This window comes from Quercus lobata, chromosome 5, assembly GCF_001633185.2.
Source record: "Quercus lobata isolate SW786 chromosome 5, ValleyOak3.0 Primary Assembly, whole genome shotgun sequence".
NCBI lineage: Eukaryota > Viridiplantae > Streptophyta > Magnoliopsida > Fagales > Fagaceae > Quercus > Quercus lobata.
Genome location: NC_044908.1, coordinates 47,019,071 through 47,030,827, shown reverse-complemented (window position 1 = coordinate 47,030,827; position 11,757 = coordinate 47,019,071). Strand labels below are relative to the sequence as shown.

The window sequence follows — 11,757 nt, the reverse complement described above, 5'->3', positions numbered from 1 at the left end:
GTTAAAATTTGACTATATAATTAATGGGGAATAAATAAATTACGTATATTGTTGTTTTTAATTAAAGTACCCCAACATAATTTTTCATTCTCATAACATAGGTCATAAATAATAAGTAATCAATTAGTGTTATACAAATAATGGAATTAGGGATCTCTGAGTTTTTAAAGATAATTTCACACAAAGTTCTTATAATCGTATTTATCCATTATAAAATGATTGAATTAAATTTTATCACATTATCAAATTTTTAATTATATACCAAAACAATACGTGTCAAAATAATTCATGATATTAACCCAATTTCAACCTAATAAATCAACATCAACTATATTAAGGGTGACAATGTTTGCCATGTCCCATGAATATGACATGAATCTTTTCAAGTTAATATTTAGTGTAATGGGTCAATCTTATGTTGACGTGCTCAACTTGCGCTCAACTTGAAATACCTCAATTCGCTATATAGATCTACGCTTCATCACCCTTCGTCATCCGTCATTTTTGGCTTCGATGGAATCTGACTGCCACAAATGAAAGAGCCGACTATCAAGATTGTGACCGTTCACGACTGATGGTGATTCCTAATGTTCCTCACTTGACGTGGTTGGGTTAAGTTTCAGTTTGAGCCCCAAACTGACTTGACCCGGCCTCAAGCCTAATGATAATTTTTGCAGGGTTGAGGGCGTGCCTCATTTTCAACCATATTTTGATTCGTAAATAGTAAAGAGACTTTAGCAAAAGGAAATACAAGTAAGAAAAAGTTAAAAAGGTTCCTGATGAGTGGCGCAAAGTTTAAGCCGCATGCTTCTTCATATGATATCATGATTAAAGCAAATTCCCAAAGTCAGACCTTCCGATATTTCAGTTAAATGAATTTGCATACATATTTTATTTTATTTTAAATAAACCCCTCTTAGGGGAAGATCAAAAAAAAAAAAAAAAAAAAAAAAAAAAAAATTCCCGCATCATTGCCCAAAACCAATGTAGTCACCAATAAGGCTAAACATTAAAAAAAAGCTTTGGAAACCTGTAAAATTTTACTCCCATGACTCTCTTGATTACGCTTCTGTCATTAAAGTTAGTTTTCTTTGTTAAGTGCTTTGGTAAGTCAGCAACAGTGTGCTTGCGCACCCCATTTCATGTATGCAAGAAATTAGTTTGAAATATATGCGAGGAACCAATGTGGTTTCACTCTGAGAAACATGTATCAATGACCAATGGAAGTACTATTGCTTGAATCATGTGACTGTTCCACAAGTATCAACTATAATGCAATTGTGAGAGAGAGAGAGAGAGAGAGAAGGGGGAGGGGGTATGATGCACTTATATTCCTATATATACTTTAATTGCTACAGGCTGGCTGCAATGACTGAGGAAGATTCTTGTTGTTTTAGGCTGTCTGCAACATGAGCAACCACTCCAGCACCAGCATTGTGTAGCCACTCATTTTTCACCTAAATCCAGGGCAACTATCAGATAAAAAAACTAAAAACTGAGGAGCAATCATTGCCAAATGAAAAAGTTGGGTGGGGTGGAGTCAGTACATGAATGTTGTTATGGGCGAAGAAGGGCCAGAATGCAGAATGAAAGCTGACATCGACCTTTTTCCATCCTAATTGCTGTAATCCGCGTATCATTTCCTCTGTTTAACAAACTAAAACTATCATTATTCATTGTCATGTAACACAGTAAGAATCTCTTTAAATAATTGTCACATTATCAGTTTCTATGCCCAATTGATGTTACCTTCCACAATTTCATGATAATCAACTGTGTTTTGCATGCTGGGTGCGTTTTGTGCTGCTTCCTTTGCTTTGGCTGCTTCTGGAGGAAATTGGGGGCCATCGGAGGGAACTGGGGGACAATACTCAACATCTACAACATGCTTGTAACCATCCAAAGATCTTCGAGGGGGATTCTAATTAAGTAGAAAAAACATCAGGATGATGCATGAATGTAAGGGCAGACTCTCGACTTAAAGTTTATATTTCAACAATTTCCATCCCCAAATAATTCAGAAATTAGCTTGAGAACATTCTTGCAATTAACATTTATAAGTTGCTTGTTACCAACAAATACTATAAGATCTAAACTATAAAGGGCTTAAATAGTATAAAACCTTACCATATTAGCAAGAAAAAAATTGATATGATATTATTAGCTCTATAAAAAGATCAAGAATTATAGGATCAAAAGAATATTAGCATCTGGAAAAGATGCTATTTTTTTATCAAAAAAAAGAAAGATCTTTGCATATATTTGCACCACAAATCTCAAAATGCAACTCACAACAATCAAACAAGATTCCAAAGGACAATGAATTGTTTGCCTATGGACAAGTGCTTTGCCACTGTTGCCTGAGACATATTTTTGCTCTGTATGTCTAACAGCTGGATTTGGTTCAATCAATTACAAGCTGCATTTCTTAAGCCGAGCCAAGTTTTGCAAACTCAATTAATGTAGTTAAAATTAGCTTAAATATTTCAAAATCAGGAAATTGCTACTATAACGCTGCTAAAACAAAAATTGCTTGAATGGGTTGCTAAAGTGAAGTTTCCAATATGATACAGTCTCTATAAATTTGCATTCTACTTCTTACCATCAAGACATCAACTCCATTAGATTCTCAAAAAAAAAAAAAAAAAAAAAAGACATCAACTCCATTAATTATAGTAGCAATTGTTCATACGCATTTTAATTTCTCTATCTCAGTCCTTAATAGAATGCTCAGTCTTGAATAATGTAGTTCAAGAAGAAAAATTACAAACTCACCTTAGAAAGTTCTGACTCCCTTCTTATAGAAGATGTGCGCCAACCAACCATATCTATGTGATGTTAAAGATATTGATATAATGATGATAGAAGAAATAAGAGGAAATTTTACACAGCCAGCTCAATTTAGCTAAGAAAGGAATAATAATGCAGTGGGATACGATCATAAGATACATTAGCATATAGGATGCGACTCCTAAAAGTGCCAAGGGCTGATCTGTAAATCGAAACAGATTAGAACCGTTAGATTACTGGAAGAGAAGTAAATATCTTTAGCATCTATAAATTCCTTTTACAACTTACATAAATTTTCCATCTTCACAATCAGAGGCCATTCTTAATAGAAGAGGTGGTTTCTCGGGTTTACCATCAGTGAGGAACAGCTGACTACCGGTTTGGCCAACAATTATAGGAGCTAGTGGTAGAGCCAGTTTCTCTAATATTGGAAGCCCAAAGAGGAATGGGAGCTGAACAAGAACAGAAAAATAATACTTAAAAAAACAAAACAAGAAAGGGAAATGAACTGTGTGGTTTCAGGAGACACAAGTCCTGATACTAGTACCAGCAATCATTAACTCTTTAGTAATTAATTTGTTGTTTCTATGAAATTCTAGAATCATCAACATAAGGGATAACAGGATCTCATAGGACCATTAAGCACTTAAATTTTAAAAAGAAAGAACTGCCGTTTCTAACTTTTTGGTTTCTTGCTAATGAATCTAGTAGACTACCGGTCCAAAGGGAGTCTTTATTAGTAATATATGAATTCTTTAACAGTTTAAAATTATTATTATCATTATCATTTTCATATTAAACTCACATTATGTTACCTCATCATAATGATATGTTTCCTCCTTATTCCTATCAATAGACTTATGTATTTTATTATATATATGTGTGTGTGTGTGTGTGTGTGTGTGCGTGTGTGTATTTCAATTTTAGCTTTAAACTAACAGCATTATAAGTGTTATTTTTTTTTAGGAGCATTATAAGTGTTATTGATCATACCATTTGCCAATAAGTCATAACTCAAATGAAAACTCCTTCCCCCATGAGAAAGGAGTGGACCATAAGGTCATGGATTCAAGACCTGGAGTGCGTGTGGAACACACCAAGTCCTCAAAAAAAGATACTACATTGAGATTAAAATTAATAATGAAAAAAAAGGGGTCAAGCAAACAAGCATATAAAAAACTCAAGCATTTTGACTTTATGGAACTCTTGAATGTCAGGGAACAAAATCTTAAGCTTCTATAATTGAAACATTTTTATCCTTCTACAAGTTTATACTCCTATGCTTTTCAAGTATTAACCAGACAACTGAGATATAATTTTAAAAAATTACTAAAATTTTAACAATTCAGCTAACAGAAATGAAACTTAACTTTTTCTTCTCCATTCACACACTTACATGCAAAACCCAGTAGTGCAATTAAATGAGCATATACATGTAAGAATAATGTAAAATTTGAACACAACATGAAAAACAGAAGGTGGAATAGAAAAGCTCAGATTGGCATCAATAGAGGGTGATTATAATAACTGTGATAAAATAAACGCAATAAGCTATACCCTCAAAGACAAACCTGCTTTCTTCCTCTCACCCCAAGATGTGGAGTTGCCAAGGTAATAAAATTGATTGGCTCCAATCCAGCAATCATACCTCGTCTTGAAGAGCATTCTGCTTGTGAAATTTCCACATTAGAACTGCTGGGATCATCATGTTTGCCACTACTTGAGCCATGTGGTGTATAAAGAACAGAAATAGCATATCTTGCAAACAAACCACCAAGAGAATGGGCCAAAAATGAGATCCTTTTCAGGCTCTCTGTCTTTTGCACAACTTGCATAACCTATTTATAACAACTAAATTAAGTAATTTCCAAACAAAGCCATAGGCTATATTAAACACAAATGGATCTAGAATTTTTAAAGAAGTTTTTGCAAAGATTTGAAGGCTCACTTCATCTGCTAATCGCTTTCCAGCTCCATCAATCCCAGAAAAGGTTTTGGTAAAGGTGTTAGATGAACTCGCTGCACACATTAAAAACAAAGCTAACACTAGGCTTTTGAAGGGAAAATCTTATGTAGAAGTCCTAACATCTTAGTGTGAGTTTTCATGTCACAATGCAAACACGTTTGTGCCATTGTTCATGAAGAACAAAGTTTAAGAATATGAAAATTTTCAAACCAAGACCAACTCTGACCTGGTTCTTTCCAGTCATTTGTTCCTATTAACACCCTAAAAATACAATTACTTCCTTTGAGTGGTGTGATTATCATTCTTCTTTTATGGCATCCAACTTCTCTGAGCCAGTTGCTCCTATCTTATCACATATTGAGGATAGTCCAAGCTTAGCTCAATTGTTCTGAATTTAGGTTATATATGTCACATGTCATATAATGGTTGAAACTTTTAGTGCGACTCAATTCAATTAATGAAAAGAAGCTCTCCCAAAAAACGGATTTATGAATTGAGTTGAGTTACATTAAAAACAGGAAAGAGAGATTGAGTGAACATACCATAAATTAAGAAGTTTCTTCCTAGACGCTTCTTTAACTCTGCTTCTACATATAACCAGTCACTTGGGCTGCACTACTCAGAAAATCAGTCAACTTGATACACTTTAGAGATAAAAGCCCAAAAGAAACATAACTGTGAAGTAATTGGTAGGAAACATAACCATGAAAGACCCTACCCTGATACTCATTTGATCTATCAGCTAAGTGTGAGAATAATTTCTTAACAGAAATAGTTTATGTAAGAAAATCAAAGAAGCAATAGCTTATAAGAACATCCAACAGTGCACAAGAGAAGAAAAAATATGGAAATTTTGAAACTTGTATCAAGTTGTACAGAAACTCACCATCCACTTTCAAAGGACCTTTTTACTTCTTACAAATAAAATTTACATCTTTCATTGAAATTGCTTCCAATTAACATCTAATCAAGCTACCAAATTCTACCTAACTGGACTAACAATGTATCAACAGATCAAAATATGCATATTCTTAAGTTTAACGAGGCAGAACACATGTAACAAGATTAATAGCAATAATATATTTTTAGATGAGAATGGATTAAGCCAGCAAAAGTAATTGGAGCACCAGCAAGTACAGAGGCTTCCAAAGTAGGAAAGGCATCTAAAAGAATTATAATGAAATCTGACCTATGCCACTAGTCCTACGATCATACTTTATCTAAGCAATGAATCAGACACAAGCATTGAGTCAAAAGCGTGCTACTCAGGCAAACACTTAAATAGACCCACTTTGTAAAAAATCCACCCCATCCCCCCTTCTTTCTTTTTTTTCTGCTCGTATGACTTTGCTAACGGGAATCATTGATGCAACATTCAATTCATTCCTTTAAAATTATTTTTGGGGGCTTCCCATGCATATTATAAACATTGCAAGTATAAATCACAGCAAAGTAGTTAATGGAGGAAAAGGGATTCAGATTCTTGAACTTATAGAAACTAAAATATCAAACTAGCAGTGATAAAATCAACCCAAAAAAATAAAATAAGGAATATGCTGAAGGAAATTTAGAGGAGGAAAATTTTAATGCATGCTAGTGTGCATAATTTGGAATGAAGCTTAAAAATATGGACCTCTTTTTTCAACTGAACAACAACCATACCACATACAAATAGCGCATGTTATCCATTTATCTCTCACTTCCTCAATCTCTACCCTAGGTGTGTGCTATTTTGAGCATAGTCTTTGTCCAGCATATACCTAGCCATGATGCCATGAACTAGGACAAGAAGATGATCGGGTTCATTTTTCCCATTCGCAATGCGCTTGGTTGATGCAACATTTCCCTGCTGGGTGGTGGTACCCATAGCTTGAGCTTTAAGGCCTTGATGTCTCCAACTATTACTTGTGCCTGCACGAGTTTATCTAGCATCCTCAACCAAAATGAAAATCCGAGCACACTCACTCAAGGTATGATGATATAACAGATACAAGAGTTGACTCGGTATTAATTATCAAGATTGAAAAAAGCATCCATTACATTTACAGAAGGAATAAATGCCAAAATGTTGATCAGATTCTTCTCTCGGCACCAAATTATAGTACCAACTCATTATAATTCTATAGCATTGACACAAATTTTGAGAATTCTATGGTATACACTTCTTCTTTTTTGTTATGTACCATAACTACCTAATCTTAACCATCAACATAAGATATTACATTATTTAATATATATTTTTGCTCCTAGTTATTAATGTTTGACCAAAGCAAGCTGCCAAAGCAAGGACAATTTAGACACACTATATATGTAGTACTCTTTCTTCGCCTCTGTCGTCTATGTTTTTCATTCGTTAGTGATACTAAATTAAAATTAGTGATTGTTTATGGCAATAGGGTCCAAAAATAACATAGTACTAACTTATTAAAAAAAAAAAAAAACATAGTACTTGTCAGCTACAAGCTATTGTTTTTGAATCTGGAATATGAAAGTTCATATGTTGCCAGATTAATTAACTTAAGAAAATTAAATTTTCAAAACACTTTAATTACAAACAAATTGAAGACATGCCATTCATATTATAAAAAATTCAAATACATACAAAATAGGAACAAAATTCAAAAACCCACTTGCAGAAATACGCGATAGAAACAAAGAAATGAATGAATGAATGAAAAAGAAAAGGTAGTTACCAGAAGAGAAGCTCAATCCATGACCATGATTGAAGGACGAAGACGAAGAAGAAGAAGAAGAAGAAGAGGAGGAGGAAGATGAGGAGGAATAGGACGAGGAAGAAGAGGTCGTTGAGGATGGGGTACAGTAGTTACTGCGGTTACAACTACTAAATCTTGGTGAATAAGCACAGCGCGCGTGAATCAGAGGTGCCGAAGCCATTTTGCTTGTGTAACTACACTTGCTATATATAGAAGGCTCAAAGGGAAAAAACACCAAAAGAAAAAGAAAAAACGGGAATCCAATTTCCTAGGGAATCCTAATTCCTCGATTGAATCAAGGTGAAGTCAGCATCGATGCGATGACGATCCACAAAGACGGAAAAAGGCCTATGCCGTGCCCGTGCGGGGAATCATAATTCCTATAATTCATTCATTTGCTGCACGGATGGGCAATGAGAGATGATGAGGTGTAATTTTCTTTATTTTTGTTGGGCAAAAGGTAAGGTAAGGTAGGGTAAGATTTGGACTTGGACCCTATTTGCGTTCACGCTATGGCCTAAGGCTATGGGTGGGTTCAGAGTTCGGCAGACAAATTTGTCCATGTTTTTTAAGATGTGGATGGCAAAAGAGCAAAATCTATGATTGAGAACTAGGAGACAAAAAGGAAAATGTTTTTCCAGGAAATTTCTTCTCCAACCCCGTTTACTTCAAATCACACATACAAACAGAAATGTTGCTCATTCAAAATAATACACTCAGAATGATATTATTAGACACGTAATTAACTCTTTGATTAATAATTAAAAAAAAAGGAGATTCTTTGTCATGTCATAGTAATTAATTTAGAACATTCATATTGACTGCTGCAAACTTTTTTATCTATTTTAATATAAATATATATGTTTTACATACATTTCATTAAAATATAAATTTTAAATTATTTTTCTTCCCTTATAGGCAATAACTACTATTTATTCTCCTTCTTTATCTTTAAAGATAAGTAAAAAAATAATTACAAAACTAAATATAAAATGAATAGTATCAATATATATTTATACAATTATATAATTTTACATAACTATACATGATATGTTGATGAATTTAAACTTAATTAATTAAAACATGATACATTTTCTATTATAAAAAATATTAATGGGAGTGATGTTAGAATGAATAAATAACTTTATGTAGGCAAAAACTATTGAAAGTTAAGGGGCTGTTTGGATTCATTTTTTTGATTACTCAATTTCCATAACTCATAACTCATAACTCATCACTCATCACTCAATTTCTCACACCCGTTTGGCATCATCACTCAATATTTTTCACACTATTTATGGGCCCATACTTGTTAGCCGGTGCAGCTTTTTTTTGTTTTGTTTTTGTTTTCAGTACCCAAACTCACCGAAGCTTAAAAAAACAAAACTAAAGACCGAACCAGTGAAAAAAAATAAAAAATAAAAAACCAAACAGCCAACCCATGAGAAGAAAGAAAAAAAAAGGTCAAAAGTGGTCAAAAAGTGCGGTTGGTACTGTTTGTGGATCCCCATGTGTGTTTAATTATAATATTGCCATTGAGTTATGAGTTATGGAAACTAAAAACAACCAAAATGTGTTTTCAGTTTCCATAACTCAAAAATCAGAGAATTGAGTGATGGAAACAGAGTTATGGAAACAGAGTTATCGTTTGCCAAACAACCTTTTTGCTATGGGTCCTATTATTTTTTAGTTATGAGTTATGGAAATTGAGAATTTAATTATGAAAATTGCCAATCCAAACAACCCCTAAAAGTCTATTGTATTTGTGGCTCACCAACCAATGGGTTTTGGTTATTGGGTAATGAAGGACGAGGTGTTTTGGTAATTTACTAACAATACGGTGTCCAATGACTTTTCATAACAAAAAAGGGGACTTCATGCCTTTGATGGTCTCGCAAAGTATGTGTGGCTGCCACTGTAGACATGATGTCGTCGTTTTACGGCAGGCTAAATTATTGGCTCATCGTTATCTTTTGTGCACCTCAATTATTGACTCATCACTATAATTAATTAAAGTTTACTTTTATGGTTATTGTTTCTTAAAATAAAACTAGCCTTAGTGCCTGCATAAAGCGAGTGTGATTTGAGACTTTTCTATTTTTTCAATAAAAGTTAATAATTTACTTTTATTATAATTTGGGGTTATTATATTTCTCAAAGGCAAAGTTTAGGTACAAAATTAATTATAGTCTAAAATTATAACATTCCTCAATATCTTTTTATTAAAGGTGAATTTAACAAATTCATCACTGGATTACATTTTCTTTTTATATCCCCCATACTTGTAAAATTTCTAGAAAATTAAAAATCAATAACTATGTAATCTATAAATTATTTAAGTTGTAAGTTTTTGTAGTTTAAAATTATGCATAAAATATAAGTTTATAGATCATAGAGTAAATAATATCCGATTAATACAAAATTAGATAGTTGTATGAAGAATGATGGTTAAATTTTCAAAATATGTAGTAATATTTATTTTATTGAGTAAGGTTGTAGCCTTAAGCTATAACCAATTTTGTAGCTAAATTTTGTCTATTTTCCAATCACAAAAATACCTAGGAGTGTGATGAAAAAATTATTTCTTCCATAAAAGCATAAAAAAGAGGAGTTATGTTATTTATTTTTATGGGAAAATGATGGGAATTAAACCCACGCATGGTGGATTCACAATCCACTGCCTTGATCCACTTGGCTACATCCGCCCCTATCTCCTACTCCCTGTATGTAGTAGAAATTACAAAAATTTCAATTTCTACCATTCATCTTGTTTTGTTTCCCTTTCTTATAAGATAAAAGACAAGAGGCAAAAAACACTCATCACATCTTTAGGTATTTTTTTGTGGTTGAAAATGTAATAATCTCAAATTATAATGGATGTAAATTATTAACTTTTATCTAAAAAATAAAAGAGCTTTTGAGCATACGTGTGAGTGCGTGCTTAGAGGCTAGTATTCCGTAATTCTTACGCGCTTCTCAAAGGCTCTTCTATTTTTTAAAAAAATGTTAATAGTTTTGATTCATTATAATATGAGATTACTATATTTTCCAATCACATAAAAAACCTAGGGGTGTGATAAGTCCTATAATGTAGTCACTAATTAAGTACACATCTATAACAAAAATTTCAATGCCTAAAAAACCAAAAAAAAAAAAAAAAATTAAATAGGAAAATCTCTCACATTATTTTGTTTTTAAATGAGAGTTATCAAGGTTTTTTTTTTTTTTTTTTTTTTTTTTTTTTTTTTTTTTTTTTAAATCCTAAAAGATAGCCATTTAGTCCTATAATGTAGCCACGAAGTACACACCCATAACAAAAAAATTCAAATACCTAAAAACCAAAATAAATAAATTAAAAATTCAAATACCTAAAAACCAAAATTAATTAATTAAAAAATTCAAATAACTAAAAACCAAAATAAATTAATTAAAAAATTCAAATAACTAAAAGCCAAAATAAATAAATTAAATAGGAAAGGCTCTCACTTCTCAACTCTCAAGTTGTTTTGTTTTTTTGTTTTAAACGGGAGTTATGAAGTTATATTTAATCCTTAAAAGAAAAAATTATAAGAAATGCTGTTAACATTAGCAGGTATTATTAATCACCAATCATATCATTTAATTTAAAAAAAAAAATGTATTTTCTTGGAAAAAAAGAAAAGAACTTTTAGTAGAAAAGCACAATAATTGTTAGGGATAATTTCATATGGAAGAGATGAGATTGAGAAAAATGGAACAATTATCACTAATAACAAAAAAATTATTAGGTTAAGAGTATACATGTGAAAAAGTCAATAATGTTTGTGGGTGCCGGAGGACCGAGGATGAAGTTGAAGGGTTACAGCATTGGCTCAAGGACATAGGATGAAGTCGAAAGGTCGCAGCATTGACATGGAAATGTTGCAAGCCACGGGCCCAAGGGATGAAGCTGCCCAAGGAGGAGAAGAAATGAATCGTGGTACTCTGTGGTATTCTAAGTGGAAGCTAGGATCTGAAGAGAGTGGAAGTTAATGGGTAGTAAGGAAGCTTTTGGCCTGGTGTAGCCTGTTGCATCCGCATTAAATGGTAGACAACAGCTTTATCAGCCGCATTGATGAGGAAGTGACCTAAACAGTGTAAGCCACAGTTAAGCAAATTCCTTCCACCATCTTCTTCAGATGTGAAATGTAACAAGTGTCAATAAAGGAGGGAGGTTAAGTAGAATTGGATGGTGAAGATGTGATGGAGGTAGAGGTATATAAGGAAAGGAGAGAGCATTGGAAAGGGGATGGGAAAAAAGAGAAAAGA

At 32.8% G+C, this 11,757-nt stretch overlaps 1 protein-coding gene across 2 annotated transcripts; it reads right to left on the bottom strand.

Annotated features, from left to right (window-relative positions):
- Positions 1–1,151: 1,151 nt before the first annotated feature.
- LOC115989774 (uncharacterized protein DDB_G0271670-like) lies at positions 1,152–8,002 on the bottom strand. 2 transcript variants are annotated; one of them, XM_031113636.1, is made up of 11 exons: positions 7,450–7,996; positions 6,517–6,667; positions 5,299–5,366; positions 4,739–4,809; positions 4,362–4,628; positions 3,079–3,242; positions 2,937–2,992; positions 2,776–2,828; positions 1,750–1,921; positions 1,548–1,645; positions 1,152–1,457 (listed from the first exon to the last, which is right to left on the bottom strand). In XM_031113636.1, exons 1-11 carry the CDS (start codon positions 7,649–7,651, stop codon positions 1,353–1,355), a joined length of 1,407 nt encoding a protein of 468 aa, XP_030969496.1. In that variant the 5' UTR covers positions 7,652–7,996; the 3' UTR covers positions 1,152–1,352. The 2 variants fall into 2 exon arrangements, with proteins under 2 accessions (XP_030969496.1, XP_030969497.1); XM_031113637.1 differs by lacking the exon at positions 1,152–1,457 and having other exon boundaries at positions 1,565–1,657; positions 7,450–8,002.
- Between the last annotated feature and the right edge of the window lie 3,755 nt (positions 8,003–11,757).